This window comes from Lissotriton helveticus, chromosome 5_1 (genome assembly GCF_964261635.1).
Source record: "Lissotriton helveticus chromosome 5_1, aLisHel1.1, whole genome shotgun sequence".
Taxonomy (NCBI): Eukaryota; Metazoa; Chordata; class Amphibia; order Caudata; family Salamandridae; genus Lissotriton; species Lissotriton helveticus.
Window position 1 is genome coordinate 2,072,603,733 of NC_136065.1, and position 22,781 is coordinate 2,072,626,513.

At 48.9% G+C, this 22,781-nt stretch overlaps 1 protein-coding gene across 1 annotated transcript in view; it reads left to right on the plus strand.

The window, feature by feature from the left end:
- Positions 1-5,262: 5,262 nt before the first annotated feature.
- Positions 5,263-22,781, plus strand: part of LOC144753995 (uncharacterized) — a 52,781-nt gene continuing 35,262 nt past the window's right edge. The window contains exon 1 of the mRNA XM_078641515.1: positions 5,263-5,450. Coding sequence (XP_078497641.1) covers positions 5,399-5,450 — 52 coding nt within the window. The 5' untranslated portion in view covers positions 5,263-5,398. The remainder of the gene's footprint in view (positions 5,451-22,781) is intronic.

Genomic DNA, 22,781 nt, shown 5'->3' on the forward strand with positions numbered 1-22,781 from the left:
CGACTTCAACGCATTCAGAACGCCTCTGTACACCTGATCCTCAACATCCCTTGCCGCAGCCACATCACACCCCACGTAAGAGACCTGCACTGGCTCCCCGTCAACAAGAGGATCACCTTCAAGCTCCTCATCCCCGCGCCTAAGGCACTCCACAACACCGGACCAGCATACTTTAGCAGGCGACTCAGCTTCTACATCCCCAACCACCATCTTCACTCCGCCGACCTCGCCCTCACCACAGTCCCCCACATCCGAAGAGCAGCCTCCCGTGGCAGATCGTTCTCCCACCTCGCCACCAAGACCTGGAACACCCTCCCCATTCCCCTACGGCAGACCCAAGACCTGCTAACCTTCAGAAGACTCCTCAAGACCTGGCTTTTCGAGCAGTAGCAGCACGCCCGACCCCCACCCCCACCCAGCACCTTGAGACCCTCGCGGGTAAGTAGTGCACTTTACAAATGTTTTGATTGATACAGGCAGAGGTAGAGGTATGAAGGTATAGACAGGGATAGGGTCACTTTGGTTCAGGCATTGGTAGGGGTACTGGAGTAAAGACAGGGAGAGGGTCACAAGGTACAGGCAATGGTAGAGGTACTGGAGTATAGACAGGGATAGGGTCACTAGGGTACAGGAGTATGGACTGAAGTAGGGACTGGAGTATGGACAAGGATAGCGTCACTGGGGTACGTGCAATGGTAGAGGCACTGGAGTACACATAGGGATAGGGTCACTAGGATACAGGCAATGGTAGAAGTACTGGAGTATAGACAGGTACAGGGTCACTAGGGTACAGGCAATGCTATAAGTACTGGAGTATAGACAGTGATAGGGTCACTAGGGTTCTGGCATTGGGAGACGTAATGGAGTATAGACAGGGATATAGTCACTAGGGTACAGACAATAGTAAAGGTACTGGAGTGTAGACCGGGATAGGATCATTAAGGTGCAAGCAATGGTAGAAGTACTGAAGTAAAGGCAGGGACAGGGTCACTAGGGTACAGGCAGTGGTAGAGGTATGAAGGTAAAGACAGAGATAAGGTCACTTTGGTGCAGGCATTGGTTGGGGTACTGGAGTATAGAAAGGGATAGAGTCACAAGGGTACAGGCAATGAAAGAGGTACTTGAGCATAGTCAGGGACAGGGTCATTACGGTACAGGCAATGGTGGAGGTACTGGAGCACAGATAGGGATAGGGTCACTAGGGTACAGACAATGGTGGAGGTACTGGAGTAAAGAGGGTGATAGGGTCACTAGGGTACTGGAAATTGGTTGAAGTACTGGGGTATAGGCAGGGATAGGTTCACCAGGGTACAGGCAATTGGTTGAAGTACTGGAGCATAGACAGGGTCACTAGGGCATAAACAATTATAGAGGTCCTGGAGTATACACAGGAATAGGGTCACGAGGGTACAGATAATAATAGAGGTACTGGAATATAGACAGTGGTATTGTTGTTAGGGTACAGGCAGTGGTAGAGGTATGAAGGTATAGACAGGGATAAGGTGACTTTGGTGCAGACATTGGACTGGGTACTGGAGTATAGACAGGGATAGGGTCACAAGAGTTCAGGCAATGGCAGAGGTACTGGAGCACAGACAGTGATAGGGCCACTAGAGTACAGGCAATAGTAGAGGTACTGGAGTATAGACAGGGATAGTGTCACTAGGGTTCAGGCAATGGTAGAGGTACTAGAATATAGACAGGGACAGGGTCACTAGGGTAAGGGCAGTGGAAGAAGTACTGGAGTATTGACAGGGATAGGCCCGCTAAGGTACAGGAAATGGTAGTAGTATTGGAGAATAGACAGTGATAGGGTCACTAGGGTATAGGCAATGGTAGAAGTACTGGCATATTGACAGGGATAGGGCCGCTAGGGTGCAGGCAATGGTAGAAGTACTGGAGTATAGACAGGGATATGGTCTCTAGGGTACAGGCAATGGTAGAGGTACTGGAGTATAGACAGGGACAGGGTCACTAGGGTAAGTACATTGGAAGAAGTACTGGAGTACAGCCAGGGATAGGGTCACTAGGGTATAGACAATGGTAGAGGTATTGGAGCATAGACAGGGATAGGGTCGCTAAGGTAGGTAAAGGCAATGGTAGAAGTACTGGAATATAGACAGGGGAAGGGTCACTAGGGTTCAGGCATTGGGAGAAGTACTGGAGTATAGACAGGGATATAGTCACTAGGGTATAGACAATAGTAGAGGTACTGGAGTATGGACTGGGATAGGGTCATTAGGGTGCATGCAATGGTAGAAGTACTGAAGTATAGACAGGTACAGGGTCATTAGGGTACAGACAGTGGTAGAGGTATGAAGGTAAAGACAGGGATACGGTCACTTTGGTACAAGCAATGGAAGAGGTACTTGAGCATAGACAGGGACAGCGTCACTAGAGTACAGGCAATGATAGAGGTACTGGAGTATAGACAGGGATAGGGTTTCTAGGGTACAGGCAATGGTACAGGTACTGGAGTATAGACAGGAACAGGGTCACAAGGGTACAGGAGTAGGGACTGGAGTAGGGACTGGAGTATGGGCATGGATAGCGTCACTAGGGTACATGCAATGGTTGAGGTACTGGAGTAGGGACAGGGTGCAGGTACTGGAGTATAGACAGTGATAGGGTGAGTATGGTACAGGCAATTGTAGAGGTACTGGAGTATATACAGGGGTAGTGTCATTAGGGTACAGGCAATAGTAGAGGTACTGGAGTACAGACAGGGATTGGGTCACTAGGGCGTAAGCAATTATAGTGGTACTGGAGTGTAGACAGGAATATGGTCACCAGGGTACAGACAATAATAGAGGTACTGGAATATGGACAGGGGTAGTGTTGTTAGGGTACAGGCAGTGGTAGGTGTATGAAGGTATATACAGGGATAGGGTCACTTTGGTGCAGGCATTGGTAGAGGTACTGGAGTATAGGCAGGGGAAGGCTCACTAGGGTGCAAGCACGTATAGAGGTACTGGAGTTTAGGCAGGGATAGGGTCACTAGGGTACAGGCAATCGTAGACGCCTTGGTATCTTGGCAGTGGTAGATATACTAGAGTAAGTGTAGGAGGTAGAGTTAGTAGTGTAAAGGCAGCAGTAGAGACTGAGGTAGAGGTATTGTAATTTATCCAAGCACAGGTCACTGGGGTAAAGGCAATGATAGAAGAATTTGGCTATAGGTAGGGGCAGATTCAATAGGATATAAGCAGGGGCAGGGGTATAAGTATACACATAGGGGAAAGTACCCTAGTGCATTGGTGTGATTGAGGTATTTGAGCGTAGAAGGAGGTAGGGTTGCTCGGGTATATAAAGGATTGTCAATCCACTGACCCGCCACCAGCCCCCTAGGAATATATTACATTGTGCTGTTCTAAATTCTGATCTCTCTACACCCCCCTCCCCCCATCAGCTTACTTCCTTGCCCCTGAGGTCCCCCGTAGCGACCCCCCGCCCCAGAGTTCAGAGCATGCCCCACACTCAGTGTGTCCAAAACTAGCCCGAAGAGCCGTCTCGTGACCTAAGAGTAATGAATGAAGCCCCTGCGCCAGCACTTACAATAGGCCCACCACGTCACTGAGCCAAGAATAACTCTACTATTGTTTGTTGTACTCATGCTGTCGCGTTGCTGCCACAAAACAGATCACTGACTTGAAGTGCGTCATTTTTGGTCGCGCTCGTTCCTGAATCAATACACAAATAAACAAAAAGAAAATTAATGGCAGGTAATGGAGAGGACAGAAGGGGGAGTGCCCCCGACCCTCAAAGACGACAGACGAGGGTAGACAGGGAGGGGGACAGTTATGAGTGTTGCCTCCAGAAAATTAAAAATAAGACCAAAAAGCGCCGCATGGATTTTTTGGGAAGCGACGTAAATTTAGGGGGGAGGATTCCACCCCCAGGGAGGGCTAATCACTTGGCAAAAATCAAGAGAGGATTCCCCAGAGTGTGTTTCTTTGAGTATGTTTTCGACCTGAATTACACACAAGCGGTGCAGTGACAGAGCCAGGCAGTATAGAGGGGGGTGGGGCTGGGGGGGCGCTGATGTCGTCACTCGACTCTAAACAAGATGGCGGCCACTGTCAGCCACGATGGCCTTTAAATACGTCACTTCAAAACATGCCCTCCCTGGTTACCTGGGGGTCGGTCCACCTCTGACAGGGAGTGGTCTCACATCTTGAAATGCTGTCGCACAGTCTGACAGACTCACACTATAAAGTTTAAGTTAAAAAGCCACCAGTTGACACCTAACACCAGTTGACCATGCTAAATTATAATAATCCACATTTGTAAAGCGCACAATCACAGGTAAGGGTCGCTAGGCGCCGTCGTGAAGATTAAGCGAGCTATTGCCCAGATTCACGTGGTGCTGGGCTAATCTGCCGCTGGTGCTGGGGATCAAACCGTGGTCCCCAGATTCCAGAATCAGTCGCCCGAGCTATGGCGCCACACCTCTTCCTATGCTACATGGAATGAAGGACTCATTGTGGCCTCACAACCAACCTCACTTTGTTGTAGGGTGACCAGAATTTTAAAGCCAAAAATCGGGACATTTCACGAAAATAGAAGGACTACCATTTTACTTCAAGCTTGCAGACAGAATGACAGCGCTCCTCAGCAAATAATTACAGAACAAGAGGTTAGAACAAACATAAAATGTAATTTTTCAAACCCAGTAGCTTGCCTGGTAATTAAATTGCTTTCTTAAAACAACTGATAACTACCCCTGCGTTTTACAACAGAAAAAAATCACCTCCCACCGTTTTCAGTGAACCCTCTCTGAAAACCGGGACAGGAGCTAAATTTCCTGAATTCTGCCTGGACAGCTGGTGAAAAACCAGCACCGTCTGGGCAAATCCGGGATGCTCCCCCTACTTTGATGGCACCACATGCCCGGTCTCACTTGTTCCTCAGTTCTCAGCTTGGTCAGCCCATGTGAGGGGTGCCTGATCCTAAAGGTGACACGCGCAGCAGTTGAGGAACACAAGGCAGTTGTGTTGCCGTTGGCAGCACCTCCACGGCCTAGGTTGTGCAAGGTTGTCCACCTGGCTCCTGTGGTTTCACACAACCCGCTCCTGGCCAACGTCTGATGTCTGAGCTCCCTTTGTTGCTCTTTCTCCTGCTTGTTTTTCTTTCGATTGATCCTCTCCACTCCCTGAAGAACCCCCCCACGCCCTTCCGCCCACCTACTGGAATTCCTGGCAGTAGAAAAGACCCATTCTAACGGGTGGGTATAAATACCAACGCCCTCCACCGAAACCTCATCTTTTTCTGCAACAGAGCTCCTCTCACCGACCTGCAGAGGAACAACGATCATCTCCATCTTTGGGACGGGTCAGGTGGACGTCCCGAGACATCTGGTGGGATTCAGGACACCCAGCGGCCAGGACAAGATCGGGGAACCATGAAGTGGATGTTGGTGATCACCTTCCTGGCGCTCTGCGGCTTCACGTTCGGTAAGAAATTGGAATGACACACATCCTAACACAAGACCTTCTGTATCAATGCCCCTAACGGCCTTACCTCTATTGGTGAACTACCTATGATTGCGCGAATGACACTCTGAGGTCAACCACGCTCTCTTAGTCCCAAAGCTAAAATCTTAGATATCTTGGCTCCTGATGGTGGAGTTGGTCACCTCTCACTCTGCAAAAAGAATCTAACTTGTCCAAGTTCAGGAAAACCCTAAAACCTGGCTTCTAGGTCTATCCCTTTGGAAGTGGGTCTTAAGGATTGAGAACTATTTGAAACAATCAATTTTAGGGATCTGTGTTTGCGCTTTATAAATACCCACACATATAGATCCTTGGACATAGAATCTCCTTGGAAGTCTGCAAAGAAGGCCCCCTTGAACTCCAAAGGATACCCATAGACCACTGATCTCTGGAAGAGTCAGGTATGCCTCAGTTCTGATATCCATCTCAAATATGGGGCATCTAAATACTCAAGGGTATAACAGTAGTTGGACAAATATTTAGGTACATCAAGGGTGTTCATAGAACGTAGGAAGAAGAGGAGAGATGTGAGAGAAACCTTTAAATACCTCTTGCTATACATGCAGTGAAGGAGGTAGGGATGAGAGAGACATTTAGATGCCTTATTCTATATAAACTGGGACGAAGGTACAATTGAGAGAGACAATCATATACCTCATGGTATATAAAGACCGAAAGAGACATTTAAATGCCTCATGGTATATATGCACCAAGAGAGAAATGTAAACACTGCACGCTAATTACATGGGAGAGAAAGTAGAAATGAAAGAGACATTTAATTACCGAATGGTATATATACTGAGGGGAAGGTAAGTCAGAGATATAAGAGGAACATTTAAATACCGTATGCTACCTATAAAGGAAAGGACGCAGAGATCACTTGATATGAGAGAGACATTAACCTACTCCGTTGCTATGGGTACATGAGTGGATGGAGACACCAGATATACAGATAAGTACCGTGTGAGTATGATTTCAGGATGAAAACTAAAGAAGACGGTGGGAGAAACCATATGCAGATCACAGCAGGGGAGGATGATAGGGGAGAAACTTTAATAAAAACTGCATAGAACTCCATGCAGGAGAGCAGAGATGTAAGAGAGACATTAGATACAACATGGTTATCAAATAGGGAAGGAGGGACAGGGGAGATGGGAGTGAGACAATAAAATGCTGATGGCCAGGGATACATGGGAGAAGCTTAAGGAGAGATATGCAAGAGACACTGACTACCTTACACATGTAAGTACAGGTGGGAGGAGAGGTGAGATTTGAGGGAGAGACATGTAATACTGCATAGACAAAATGCAGGAGAGGAGAGAGACTTTTAAAAACCCTTGGTACAAACATACTCTGGAGGGTGGCAAGAGGGGATAGGAGAGAGACTAGTGAAAACAGAAGGGGGACCATGTGACCTTGTGTCATGGAGACACCCCTTTCAAGGTCTGGACTTTCCTTGCTTGCAACCGTGACACCCAATGGGCTCAAATGAAGAAATGAAACTACAACCCCCAGAATGCTTTTTTTGTGATAAATGAAAATGTGAATGAAAACTAAACTGTTTGCTCGATATTGAGTCACCAAGTTTTACTCCAAGGGACATATGAATGAGACATTCAGGTAGGGTGTAATGTAAGACCTAGAAGGGCGAGGAGAGACCCAGAGAAACGACAGAGCTGGAGACCCAGCAGGGCCTGCGGCCAGGCAGCAGGAAAGGGGACAGGCGGGGTCCTTGTTTGGGAGCTCCTTTAGAAAAACGTGGACCACAGGGCTACAGAGGATGCATTGTTAATATTAACTAGTTACTTAGGGTATCAGGTGAACATAAAGTCAGACAAAATAGTGCAAGAGACTTCAGAGCTCAAGGCACAATACAGTTTATTTTATTTGCTGGAGCGCTCCCCATGCCCTGCAAAATGTAGTCTTTTACCTGTCTCAGTAACTTGGCACCAGCAGCAGCTGACGTCATAAGGCTGCACCTCGTAGAAGTTATGGCTCTGAGTGGAAAGGATGTGATCGGAGAGACAGGTGGGTGTCCAACAAGAGACAGAAAAGCGAGAGAAGTGAGGAGAGCAAGGGAGCAGGAAGAGGGGCTGGGACCCTGAAGGGGAAAAGACGAAACATAGAGCAGGAGCGGCGACGGGAAACTGCCACTACAACGAGGCCGTTTCAACGAAAACCATAACCACGCATGCATTACAACGCATGCGTGGTTACAACGACTGCCTTTACCACGCATACTTTTACTACGATGTACGTAGTAAAGGCATGTGTGGTAAAGGGTAAAAATAAAAAAGGGGGCCTTGGGGGGGCTTGCCCCCCAAAAATAAACCACTAACCTTTAGAGGAGATGTGCAGGAAATCGGCGGCGCAGGAGAAGGAAACGGCCGTTTTTTTTTCTACTTATGACGTCACCACGGAAAAAACGTGGAGAAGGAAAAGCGTGAATATAGTATTCCGTTGTAACGCATGCGTGGTAAAGGCATGCGTTACAACGGAGTTCGTTGTAAGGTCATACAACCAGCGGCGACAGGGGAGGCTGGGAGAGAAGGAGAAAGAACAGAGAGGACACCGGGAAGAAAATGAACCTGCAAGAGTGAGATAAGCGGCGAGGAGAGTATGTGAGAGCACTAGTTGAAGAGCATTAAAAAAGTATGGGAAATGTGATATTGTGCGCAATGGGGTGGGGTCAGCAAGAATGGAGGCGCGGTCAAAGGCGTTGCTAGAAAAAAAATATTCTGCAACATTTTTCGGTCTTTCACCTGGTAAATAAATATAAAATAGCACTCAGCTTAAATGAAAAATAAATACATGCTAAGTTAATCAGTGGGAAATGCACTACAGTACATTATGAAACCTCTATTAGTTATTGCACTGCAGAGGTCTGTCTGTACATGTAACCAAAGTGGCAGAGAATTGAGCCCTGGCTGGTGCAGCATAGAATAGTGACTTGAGTATGTTTAGTGCTACGAGGTCCCAGTCTGTGACAGAAAACCCTGCGAATATGTAAGTCATATTTTTTTAGCTTGCATTACACACAGTATAAGATAGGCTGCTACAAAATGCGCAAAAAGGTTTAAGATAAAAAAAAGTGTTTCCCAAACATACATTTTAGTAATACACAGTATGTAGGCAGTGCAAATTATTTTCATAACTGTCTATTAAAATCACATACTTCACAGCTTAACTGGAAACTCCCTTGCAGTTCCACTCAAAAATAATAAATCTTCCAGAAGCTTCAAGTGTTTCTCTCAAAGCCAATTCCTGCTTCCAAGCACCCTTTAAGTTTGCAGATTAACCAGTAGCACATATTTCAGTTTCTTTCAGGGCAGCAGGCACCCTGGCAGGAAGGCTTGTTTAGCTGTCTGCCCCTCCCTCAGTTTCACATTACAGCAGGCTCCCTGCCTTACACTCCAGCTGAAGCATTTATTCTCAGAAATAACCGTCCCAAGATGGTTCTCTTTTCACATAAAATAGGGGAACAGTTTTTCTTAAAATAAAAAAGTATGGGCACATAGTGCTCCTCGGATGCTGCCCACTTTGACCCCTGTGTGAGTAACAGAATGAGGCATGATTTTAAATCAAGGGTGTACAGTCTTGGTAGTCATGAACCCCACCAGCACCATCCATGGGCTTCGGGGAAAACTTTCGGTGTCAGAACTTATTCTTTTCCAAACTAAACACTGCAATTGAATGGTCTTTATTATCTAAAAGTGAATTATTTGTGTGTGCGTGCATGCATGTGCCCGCAGCACGCCATTTAGTCATTTCCCCATGAACAGCTACTTTGTAGCCAAGGCTCCTAGTTTTGCATGAAGTGCGCTCTCATTAGCCCACTCTTGAAGAAAAGAAGCGGAGAACAACATTTCTTGATAGTTACCATCTCTAATGTATCGAATCTCAAGAAAATCATGGAACTGGCGGTTACAGACAGCTCCAAGCAGAAGAGGAACTAAAGGCCTGATTTAGAATTTGACGGGCGGGTTACTCCAGAGTTTGGCGGTTTATATCCAATGGCACTTGTCATATAGCGAACTGGATATCCATCACATTTGTGACGAAGTAACCCATGCGCCAAACTCTAACTCATGCGCTAAATCATCAGCTCCAGCTATAAATGAGGCTTTCTGCCCACCCCTGGCGGTGATCTATGTACAGCTACCAAAGAAACACATGGACAGGCCGCTAAGGCCCTAAAACTAGGCCGCTTGAATGTACCTCAACCCCAAACACTCGCCCACATTAAACAAGACTGAAAAATACTCCAATGACTCCTAGTGCTCTCAAGTATCAAGTTCAAAGTCCCTGGTGACCACAATTGGTGCAAATGACCAGGGCTGTCCATGGAATTGAACACGCCCACCGTGTGCCAAACGGGCATCTGCAATCACTTACAGCCCACCGGAAGGCCCAAGGGCCTTAGCCCACTCAGAGCCTGGAGTCTGGTCCCTGGGAGTCCAACATGAGGCCATTGAAAACTGGAGTGAAGGAAGTACACAGCCACATGCGCTCCAGGAACCAGCTGAAGACCGAGCTATCTATAAAACTGCCCAATTCCCACACAGAGGTGGGGTCGCCATTGAAGAATGATTGCTATTGGCCCACGCCCAACTGGAATCTAACCTCCTGTACCTACCTTCACATAGACTCTCGTCCTATACCGTAGCGCTCTAAAATAACCAAAAAGGTGAAGGGAAGCGCTAGATGTAATTCCTAGAAATTGTATGAGGGTTGAATAGTTGGACATTTTTACTTGTGTCCTCAGATCTGTGTGTGTTTTGTGGTTCAGCTCTATCAGCTGCCTGTGTGCAGCTCAGTGTATCCTGTGTGTAGGGAGCTGGTCATTTACTTGTGTCTTCAGATCTGTGTGTGTTTTGTGGTTCAGCTCTATCAGCTGCCTGTGTGCAGCTCAGTTTATCCTGTGTGTAGGGAGCTGGTCATTTACTTGTGTCCTCAGATCTGTGTGTATTTTGTGGTTCAGCTCTATCAGCTGCCTGTGTGCAGCTCAGTTTATCCTGTGTGTAGGGAGCTGGTCATTTACTTGTGTCCTCAGATCTGTGTGTGTTTTGTGGTTCAGCTCTATCAGCTGCCTGTGTGCAGCTCAGTTTATCCTGTGTGTAGGGAGCTAGTCATTTACTTGTGTCCTCAGATCTGTGTGTTTTTTGTGGTTCAGCTCTATCAGCTGCCTCTGTGCAGCTCAGTTTATCCTGAGTGTAGGAGCTAGTCATTTACTTGTGTCTTGAGATCTGTGTGTGTTTTGTGGTTCAGCTCTATCAGCTGCCTCTGTGCAGCTCAGTTTATCCTGTGTGTAGGGAGCTAGTCATTTACTTGTGTCTTCAGATCTGTGTGTAGCTCAGTTTATCCTGTGTATAGGGAGCTAGTTATTTACTTGTGTCTTCAGATCTGTGTGTGTTTTGTGGTTCAGCTCTATCAGCTGCCTCCGTGCAGCTCAGTTTATCCTGTGTGTAGGGAGCTAGTCATTTACTTGTGTCTTCAGATCTGTGCGCCTTCTGTGGTTCAACTCTATCAGCTGCCTGTGTGCAGCTCAGTTTATCCTGTGTGTAGGGAGCTAGTCATTTACTTGTGTCTTCAGATCTGTGTGTGTTTTGTGGTTCAGCTCTATCAGCTGCCTGTGTGCAGCTCAGTTTATCCTGTGTGTAGGGAGCTAGTCATTTACTTGTGTCCTCAGATCTGTGTGTGTTTTGTGGTTCAGTTCTATCAGCTGCCTGTGTGCAGCTCAGTTTATCCTGTGTGTAGGGAGCTAGTCATTTACTTGTGTCTTCAGATCTGTGTGTGTTTTGTGGTTCAGCTCTATCAGCTGCCTGTGTGCAGCTCAGTTTATCCTGTGTGTAGGGAGCTAGTCATTTACTTGTGTCTTCAGATCTGTGTGTGTTTTGTGGTTCAGCTCTATCAGCTGCCTCTGTGCAGCTCAGTTTATCCTGTGTGTAGGGAGCTAGTCATTTACTTGTGTCCTCAGATCTGTGTGTGTTTTGTGGTTCAGCTCTATCAGCTGCCTGTGTGCAGATCAGTTTATCCTGTGTGTAGGGAGCTAGTCATTTACTTGTGTCTTCAGATCTGTGTGTGTTTTGTTGTTCAGCTCTATCAGCTGCCTGTGTGCAGCTCAGTTTATCCTGTGTGTAGGGAGCTAGTCATTTACTTGTGTCTTCAGATCTGTGTGTGTTTTGTGGTTCAGCTCTATCAGCTGCCTGTGTGCAGCTCAGTTTATCCTGTGTGTAGGGAGCTAGTCATTTACTTGTGTCTTCAGATCTGTGTGTGTTTTGTGGTTCAGCTCTATCAGCTGCGTGTGTGCAGCTCTGTTTATCTTGTGTGTAGGGAGCTAGTCATTTACTTGTGTCTTCAGATCTGTGTGCAGCTCAGTTTATCCTGTGTGTAGGGAGCTAGTCATTTACTTGTGTCTTCAGATCTGTGTGTGTTTTGTGGTTCAGCTCTATCAGCTGCCTCTGTGCAGCTCAGTTTATCCTGTGTGTAGGGAGCTAGTCATTTACTTGTGTCTTCAGATCTGTGTGTGTTTTGTGGTTCAGCTCTATCAGCTGCCTCTGTGCAGCTCAGTTTATCCTGTGTGTAGGGAGCTAGTCATTTACTTGTGTCCTCAGATCTGTGTGTGTTTTGTGGTTCAGCTCTATCAGCTGCCTGTGTGCAGCTCAGTTTATCCTGTGTGTAGGGAGCTAGTCATTTACTTGTGTCTTCAGATCTGTGTGTGTTTTGTGGTTCAGCTCTATCAGCTGCCTGTGTGCAGCTCAGTTTATCCTGTGTGTAGGGAGCTAGTCATTTACTGGTGTCTTCAGATCTGTGTGTGTTTTGTGATTCAGCTCTATCAGCTGCCTGTGTGCAGCTCAGTTTATCCTGTGTGTAGGGAGCTTGTCATTTACTTGTGTCTTTAGATCTGTGTGCAGCTCAGTTTATCCTGTGTGTAGGGAGCTAGTCATTTACTTGTGTCTTCAGATCTGTGTGTGTTTTGTGGTTCAGCTCTATCAGCTGCCTCTGTGCAGCTCAGTTTATCCTGTGTGTAGGGAGCTAGTCATTTACTTGTGTCTTCAGATATGTGCGCCTTCTGTGGTCCAGCTCTATCAGCTGCCTGTGCGCAGCTCGGTTCATCCTGTGTGTAGAGAGCTGGTCATTTGCTTGTGTCCGGGTCGGGAGGTCTGAGCGCGTTCTGTAGTTCAGCTCTGTCTATTGTCACTGTGCAGATCTGTGGTTAGAACGGGGTGCAGGCTGGTTTGGGGGGCGTATGAATGTCTTCATTTAATCAGGTGTGCAGTCTTTGTTGAGTGCCTGCAGCTCCTTCATTTGTGGTTGTGCCTGGGAGTGCTCCAGCACAGAGGATGGACGCCTGGCATGGGTAGAAGGTGCTGGAGAGTGGTGGGCACAGCGTGTTCGAGTAAGAGACCAACCTTTTATGACCCGAGTCCCGGCCACCTGGTGGCAGTAGTGGTCTGTAGGTCTGTCTGTGGTCTGTGGGGGTGATTATGTAAAGGGATGAGGAAGTGTACTGAAGGATGACATTTTTGTATTGTATTTTATTTCGTGTTTTGTAAAGGGCCACTCGCCACCCTCAGGTGGCCTCGGGGCACTTTGAGCTATCAGATACCACGGTCATCCTACGCCGTGCAACCTGGTGACGAAAAACCAATGGCACTTCGGGTAGGGACGGGGCTCCTCCGAGGCCTTCAAAACGGACCTCAAAGTTCTCCTCTTTCAAAGACACTTCCAAAGTTAATTCACACCCTCTCTATTATATGAAGGAAAAACTTCCATTATAGAAAATTCTATTGTCCTTTGACTATGAAAGCGCCTTCCCAGTGTGTTCTTGCAGTTTGAGTATCTGCCATTTATAGCAGTATTACCCTTTTACCTGTGTTTGGTACTCATTTGTAACATGCACACGTCACTTTTCTCTTGTAACACTGTTTGCTACCTCTCACATTTTGTTTGCTTTAGACACTTGCACAAGTGCCACCATTGCCTACGTGAAGTTTGTTCTTGTGCTTGAGTGACGTGTCTGCCATTTATTGCAGTATTATACCTCTACTTATACTTTGTACGCTTTTGTAACCTGCACACGTCACTATTTCCTCCTGTAATGCACCGTTTGCTACCTCTTGTATTTTGTTTGCTCACAATTGTCACGTTTGCCTCATGTGTTCTCATGTAAATTTCTCCTCATGTATCATTACTGTTCCTGTTGTGAAGCGCTCTGACACCTTCGGGTAAAGTCCGAGCTATATAAAAACGCATTAAATAAATAAATAAAAATGTCTGCCTTTAAGAACGATAATTGAAATACCGCAGCCTTCCTTGAAAGAGCATCGCGATGAAAGCCAAGGGTGACGACGGCGTGCAGTCAGCGCGAGCCGTGGAGAAATGGCTGCACGAGGCCTGGCTTAGCCAATGAATCTGAACCTCCTTTTTCCTGCGTACAACTTGAACACATCACCCTGAACTTGAAACATCCCCTGGAAAATGAACAGCCACCTTAAAAAAGCTCTTCCTGGGACACAGGCGGTCCACGGTCGACCACCGAATTACCCCCCAAAGCGGTCTCACCTTTGCCTCCGGCTTGGGACAGACAGACAGGGCAACACCCCCTCCCTCTGTGGCTTCAGGATGCATTCACAAATCCAGTAAATTCTTAAAAAGACTGGCCGTGTATATATGTATGAGGTGGAAATGGGTCGAAGGTGATTTAGAGGCGGAGGCATCCCTGCTGTTCAGGGCTCGCTGGTCCTTCCCAGAACCAGCTTAGTATGTTACCTGCCCCTCCCTGTGTGACTCCCTGTGTGATCTCAGTGTTCCCCTCTCAGAGAGGCTACCACGTGGCTCAGAGAATGAAGACTAAACCCCTTTTGGGAGGGAGGGGTGAGGGGGGGGGTGAGCAGACACCAGACCAAATTGAGAGTGTGCAAAAGGCCGCTTTTATTGAAACAGGTGCATATTTACAACAATACAAACCTGGCAAACCGCCTCACAAAACTAGTCCTCACTAAATAAGATGTTACCTTACAACCCCAAACGTCAGGCCCGCCCCTAACACGTCACAAACCCCGCCCCCACCCAGCACAACATAATTACAATTCAAACAATACCATAACCTGATAATCCCATCATCATCCCAACCCACCGCATAACATCACATTCCAAAAATTACCCACCAACAACTTACATTACCCAAAACTTTGTAACCACCCCACGAAACAATTATTTAAACTTTTCCAGCCATAGCCCAACTTTAGCAAAAACCCCAACAACCTTCATGTCCCTGCTGACCAAGAACGCCCAATTTCCGCACGGCACCTGTTCCAAGCGACAAAGAACATAATGTTTGTTACCCCATATCCACCTGTTCCGACAAAAAAGCCAAAATTATGGAAGATGAACCAAATAAATAAATAAATAAATTTAAATAATAAATGAAAGACCCGGGGAAAAGGAAACAGAGCTAACCAAGAATAGGGAGGGAGGGGGGGAAAATTTTTAACTGACTAAAGAGCTCCCGGCCACCAGGTCATTCAACCTAAAATGGTGGCCGGGAGGAGGAGCCAAGAGAATATATACTGTGCTCCCTCAGTAGGAACCGAGGGAGCCCAAAACAAGCCCAAATGTAGCCCAAGGCTGGCTTCCCATGACACCCCCCCCCCACTAGCCCCTCCCAATCAGCCCGGGGGGGGGGACCTCCCTACGGTCGGCTGCCCCCCCCAAGCCCCCCTTGGGAGGGAGGGGTGAGGGGGGGTGAGCAGACACCAGACCAAATTGAGAGTGTGCAAAAGGCCGCTTTTATTGAAACAGGTGCATATTTACAACAATACAAACCTGGCAAACCGCCTCACAAAACTAGTCCTCACTAAATAAGATGTTACCTTACAACCCCAAACGTCAGGCCCGCCCCTAACACGTCACAAACCCCGCCCCCACCCAGCACAACATAATTACAATTCAAACAATACCATAACCTGATAATCCCATCATCATCCCAAACCACCGCATAACATCACATTCCAAAAATTACCCACCAACAACTTACATTACCCAAAACTTTGTAACCACCCCACGAAACAATTATTTAAACTTTTCCAGCCATAGCCCAACTTTAGCAAAAACCCCAACAACCTTCATGTCCCTGCTGACCAAGAACGCCCAATTTCCGCCACCCAGAAAAGAGGGGGAAGGAATTACCCTCCTCTCTTTCTGCCCCCCAAAACCGACCAACCAAGGAACCAGAACCTCAACCCAAGAAATGTTGAATCTTCAAACATCTGGAGAGCACCTCTCGCAATTCTAAGAGATATAAATCCATCCCTATACGAGATAAGTGAACACCATCGCCGCGAAAGAATTCCACATTGTCATAACGGATGTCCTTATGGGACACCCGCCCGAAACCCAGATCTCTACAAAAACGGGAAACCTCCAGATTCAACTTCCTTCGCGCCTTATCAACCGCCCTAGGCTTGATCGCACCCCTCCAGGTTCTTCTAGGGACCAATTCTGTCCATAAAACATGGCAACCCGCCCATTGTTGACGAATAAGAGAAAGATCCTTCTTCATCGCTCTCAATAAAACCACCCCTTTCACCCCACAAAGGTCATTCTCCCCAAGGTGTAAGAGCAGCACGTCAGGACAAATACCTCCCACCAACCAAGAATTCAAGGCCGGGATAAGCTCCCTCCAGATCATACCTCCCTTCCCCTTCCATACAACATTAAAAAGACGAGAATTAAAACCAAGTGTGGAACCAAAATAGCTTCTTATAGCTTGATCTGCCGCACGCCTAATGAAGGAATGTCCCACTATCCAGATCGTCATGACAGTAGAACGGGGGCCGGCCACTGAACCTGAAAAAGAAAAGCAGCATCAAACTCAAGAAAAACTATCATCCGCAGGCGCCATAACAGGATCAGTACGCACATAGCGCCTAAAACAGTTGGAGGACCAACGCCCTAAAGACATAATGTCTTGCTGCGACCAACCCCTGTTATGAGCTTCTGTAGCTGCCCCAATCCTGAAAGAATGCGTACCATACTGCGTCTCATCCAAGCCCATGAAGCGCAGCGCTTTACGCAAAACCATGCGCAGTTGGTACTCCGTCACCCTGGAACCATCCACATGTCAAAAAACAGGGCCCTCAAAGGCGGCCCCCGAAAAGTCCCGCAAACGCCTGGCCCACCTCAAAGGACATGTCTCAGGAGGGGAAGAAGCTTCCAGCCAGATGCCCCTCCCTTTGCTGTGTTGATCAGTTTTTGCCCGAGCCAACCAAACATGTAACCCTGCTTCTAAAAATCGGACATTCTCCCACCCCACCCCAAAAGTAACTTTCGACCCCAGTAACTCAGAAACTCTGAAAGCACCAAAAAACATCCAAACCATAAGAGTAGAAAACAGACAAACCTCAAACCCATTCAGACAAACCGAGGGCAAAACCTGTAAAACTCGGGCTAACGTCTGCCAAGACAAAGGTCGGCGAACCATATGTTCCCTACCCCTCTCCCTAGACCAACCTTCTAGCATGCGCTTACCCACCTCCCCTGCCGAAGGAGAATAGCCCCACAGCAATTTGCCCATGAACGCAATACCAGCCAATTTTCCAGCAATCGTCACACGTGTCAGCCCTCTGTCTATCAAGTGAAGAATGAACTGTACCACATCTTCAGACCGTCTCCAGCCCGGAGCGCGCCAGCCGGCCCCAGATTCTAAAAACTCTTTCCAGGCCAATTCATACGCTGTCCTAGTGGAAACTGCAAGCGAACCTACCACCAGCTGCAAAACCCTGTCTCGCCTACCGTCCACAGATGTTCCGGCATGCGGGTCGGCGTCCTGTCCGCCTCCGAGGCTAGCCCATGGAATCTCTCCCACTGTGAACGAGACAAAGCATCCGCAATGTCATTGTCCACCCCAGGAATGTGTAAGGCCTTAAAACTGATGTCATACGTCAAGCACCCCAACACAAAGACTCGCAAGAGCTTCAAGATGTGAGCATCCCTGGCCGACTGCCGATTGATAATGTCCACTACAGCCTTATTATCAATTCGAAACAGCACTTTTTTGTGAGAAAGCTCCTGACCCCACAAAGTCAATGCCACCACCACAGGGAAAAGCTCCAGGAAGGCAATACTCCTGCCTCCGTTCTTCCACGCAGCAGGCCACTGTTCAGCACACCATCTGCCCTGCCAGTAAAGACCGAAACCATCACTGCCTGCAGCATCTGAAAAAATTTGGACGTCCCAAATCCAATTCTCTTCTCTGTACAGAGGAATGCCATTGAAAGAGTGCAAAAAGGCTACCCACATCCGCAGATCCTCCTTAACACCTGCTGACAAGCGAACGTGATGGTGAGGTAAAAACTGACCAGACAGAGCTCTACCCAAACGCCTGCAAAAAGTTCTACCTGCCCTGACTACCCTACAAGCAAAGTTAAGATGGCCCAGCAGCACCTGAACTTCCTTCACTGTCACCTTTGCCTTGTTCAACATAACATGTAAGAGGTCCAACATTTTTTCTTTTTTATCCACTGGTAAACGTGCCTCCATAACATTAGAATCAATCTCGATTCCCAAAAAAGACATGGTCGCGCAGGGGCCCATTGTCTTTTCCAGTGCCAACGGCACACCTAAAAATTTCATCAAAGTTTGGAATGTTCGCAAAGCATTCTGGCATGCTGAGGAATTGGGAGCACCTACAAAAAAGAAATCATCCAGGTAGTGAGTCACAAGCTGATGTCCTGACGTGTCGGTGAAAAACCATTGGAGAAATGTGCTAAAGGTCTCAAATAACGCACAGGATATGGAACAACCCATTGGTAGAGCCTTATCCACATACCACTTACCCTGAAATTGAATCCCCAAAAGATCCCAATCCCCAGGATGTACAGGCAATAAACGGAACGCCGATTTGATGTCACATTTTGCCATCGCCGCACCAGTGCCGGCAGATACAACCAGGGCCATGGCCACATCCACTGAAGAATAAGACACTGAAGTAGCCTCACCATCAATGAAATCGTTAACTGATGAGCCCTCCGGCCATGACAAATGTTGAATCAAACGAAATTGCCCAGGCTCTTTCTTAGGCACCACACCAATTGGGGAGACAATAAGATTTTCCAAGGGCCAATCGTCAAAAGGACCCGCCATCCTTCCCTCTCGCACTTCCTTGTCCAATTTGTCTTGCACCACCTCTGGATGTTCATTGGCCGACAATAGATTCTTTGACCACCGCCGCAACCGCGGCCCTGTGTAACCCAAACGAAAACCTTCTTGAAAACCATCCAACAATAACTTAGCAGCCTCAACATTCCCGTAGCCCCTCAGAGCCACAGCCAAGTGAAAAGGATTAACTGGCGTATGAGCCTTTGGGCCCAGTTCCAGAAGTGTTCTTCCCCCCCCTGTAAGGTTGAGGCTGTTGTGCAGGAGCATGGGCATTGGCTGTCTGTTGTGACCACTGTCTACCCCCTGTAACCCGAGGCCCCCAACACTTGGACAGTGGGTGCGGTTTACCACATTGGGAGCATTCGTGTCGAAATTTGCAATACTCTCTTGGGCAATATCCTCTGTTAAAATCCCAACATGTCCCATTGGCAGATTGGACTGACGCAGCTGCACCCACCCCTCCCCGAGTGGGCCTACCCTGAAAGGGCCGTGAAGGTAATGGATACCCACTAGCTGTGAAAATTGTCTTACCACCCGCCGATGCTCCCATAGTGTGTTGCCACAAGTCATTATCCAACTCTCCCCATTTCGCTTCAGGATCCCAAGCCATCCGAGCCCGGAATTCCTCATCGTACTGTGACCAGGCATAACCACTTCCAGTAATCTGCGCTTTTCTGATCACATCCATATACTTAAAAAGTGCCACACAGCGCTCAGGGAATTTCTCACAATACACACTAGCATATATAAGAAATGCCGCTGTCCAGTTTTCTATGGTCAAAGGAACCTTCGGGCGCTTGGCCAACTCATACTCTTCCTCCTTAGACCCCTCCTTAGACCTAACCTCCCTATGTAAGAGCTTCAATAATTCAACGTACTCCCCTTTCCAAATCCTTTCCTTAGTAGACAGCATTAAATGGGCGCCCAACGGTTTTGTGACGCCCATGTAAGGCAATTTCTTTATTTTAAGCTCCTTACTGTGTGGGGGGTCCTTACCTGCCTCCACGGGTTCCGTAACCGTCCCAGAATCCACCTTAGAACCCACCCCCCCGTCACTCGTACCCACTCCTTGATCCTTAACATAACGACCCTTGTGGAGCTTAAGATCCACACCCTCTGAAGGAGGATCCCCCCCCGTTCCAACAGAAACCATCAATGGCTTGTCCCGCGGCCCATCAAGCTCACCTGGATTCAACAAAGGCAGTTGGGCCGGCCTCTCTCTCCATGCCATCTGTTCAACATCATCGCCTGACCGAGGAACCCTCACCGCGGGGCCGCTCTCCCGAGTCGGTCTGGAAACTGTAGGTCTCGGACGCACCGCCACCGGTGCCTGTAAAACATCATCAGAAGCGTGAAAAAGCCCCCCCCCTTGTACCCTCAGCACGTATCTCGCCCTCCTCAGGGCTCTCCTCGTCATAATCTAAAACCAAGGATTCCTCCAACCTAGGAGGATCCAACACCTCTAACGGACTTCTGAAACCAACCCGGGCCTTACCAGCCCGTACTGACATTGTAGGCGGGGGAGCAGACTGGACCCGTCTGTACTCCCCCAAACGTTGACCAGATTTGTACAACTTAACCAACGATGAATCCCTTTGTTTATGAGAAGAAACCTGTGGGGCCAGCGAGGACGCGCCGGTCCTGCTTCTGCCAACCCCGCCGATATCCAGAGAACCCGACAATGGGGCCAGCGAGGACGCGCCGGGTCCGCTTCTGCTGACCCCGCCGATAACTGTAGAAAGAGAAGTTGGGGCCAGCGAGGACGCGCCCGACCTGCTTCTGCTGACCGCGCCGATACCGTGAAAGGAAGACGTTGGGGCCAACGAGGTCGCACCTGACCTGCTTACGATGACCGCGCCGGGGTCCCTCGCCGGTACGGGGTATGCCGCGCCAGACTCCACCCTCCCTTCTCCTTGGTGTGACTGGGCCGCACTCCACCCTACCAAGTCTGCCTCTCCACGACGCTCTCCAACCTGTAAAGAAAAAGGCTGAACTGATGTGCCGGGACCCCTACAACCAGAACGGCCAAAACTATCAACACCACTAGCCATACAAAAACTAGAATCTTGAAACCGCCCTTGACCAGCCTCCTGAGAAACAGACCACTTAGATCGAACCGAGAACCCCCGCCGAGGAGGGGAAGGCTCCACGTCCTCACCACTACTACTCCAGGTCAACAGCTCCTGAACCGTCTTAGACGCCGGTCCCGATGCCAGACCACCCTGCCCATGCTGCTGAAAATCTGAGCGGGGCTGCCCCATACTCCCAAACGACCTACCCCCCACAGGCAAACCCGGAAAACTCAAGGTGCCCCCAAAACCACTCAGCATATCAGTGCCCTGGATGGGTGTAGCCCTGCCCGCATCACGGACCCCCTCTGCCCAGGAAGGAAAAACATCTAAACCCTCCCAAGACCTAGCACCCACCTGCCGATCACCACTCTCCTGCAAAGGTAAATTAACAGCACCACCCACAGAAGGCTCAACGAACCCCTTGGCAGCCCCAGACACATCCTGTGTATCACACAACAAAACGCGACCAGACTGCTGACCCAGCAAACCTGCCCCTGCCCTCCTTTCCACCTGTGCCCACTCCCCCTCCCCCACCGAACCACTGAGCACAGAAAAGACCTCGCCACGGGTAGAAGCAGGGGGAGAAAACAACAGGGGGCTATATGGCACAAAAGCAGACTGTACTGCACCACCAGCAACATCACTAGCATGCACAACCTCCCCAGAAAAAGGTGCCGGCGTCGAAAAGCGAGCACCACCAGCCCCCGCGCATACAAGCGGAGTCACAGCCTGTCCATTCCCTCGAGCCCCCAATTCCGTGATATCCATAAACTGTTCCACAGGCCCAACAGCCGGCAGCACGCCTTCACCGCCAGCGCGAGGCCCGGTGATTCCAGCGCGCGCATGCGCATCAACCGCCAGCTCCCCACGCAATGGCTCTGCGTCATGCACCACGGAGGCAGAAGCCGAGCGCTTCCTGCCTCCGCGCTTACCGGCCCGCCTGCCCTTGACAGCGGGGACCGAAAGCGATCTCACCGGCAGCCCCACAGCCCCCAGGGGAGCCGGCACCACACCCTCCCCCAATCCCGCTTTGTGCGGCGCACCCGTTTCCCCCCCCGCAAGCAGCACGGTACCAGGGGCCGCCCTCCTAGAGCGCGGGCGGCCCCTCTCACTTACCGCCTCCCTACGTGACCTCTTCGGCGAACCACACGCCGCGACCGCCGCCGCAACCCGCGCCGAGGCCTGCCGCCGAGGACGCGCCGCTCCAGGCACGTCACCTAACACCAGGTCCAGGCGTCCAGCCTCACTGAGGAGGCGGATCGCCTCCAGAACCCGGTAATCCTCACCAGACATATTCAAGAATAAACACCACAAAATTTTTTAACTGACTAAAACTTTTAACTGACTAAAGAGCTCCCGGCCACCAGGTCATTCAACCTAAAATGGTGGCCGGGAGGAGGAGCCAAGAGAATATATACTGTGCTCCCTCAGTAGGAACCGAGGGAGCCCAAAACAAGCCCAAATGTAGCCCAAGGCTGGCTTCCCATGACACCCCCCCCACTAGCCCCTCCCAATCAGCCCGGGGGGGGGGACCTCCCTACGGTCGGCTGCCCCCCCCCAAGCCCTCCTTGGAAGAGATTGTCCCAGCAGTGAAATCTGGTCATGGCAAGTTCTGGCCGGGGAACAGCCTTAACCACCAAAGATTTACAACATTGCAACGCATTTTTTTACATCGTTTTACTTTTACCACTTGAGTCTTTACCACGCAATTCTTTACAACGCATGTGGTAAGTAGTTTATATATTTTAAAGGGTAATTAAAAAGGGGGGTGGGGGGATTTGGGCGGTCTTCCACCCACAATTATAAAATGTTAAAATATTAGCAAACCTATAAAGGACATAACGTATTAAGAATTAATGTGGTGCTCTTGAACAGTAGGTGTCAGTGTTAGCCTGTGAGTGGATTTTACGCACACAGTAAGCGTGGAAAAAGTATGCGTGGTAGTGCATTGCACGGTGAAGGCATTTCAAATGTGAGTGAATGTGAATGCGTGGTAGTGGTATGCGTTGTAAAATCTGCAAAGTAAACATGTGCATGGTGAATGAACGCGTGGTAATGT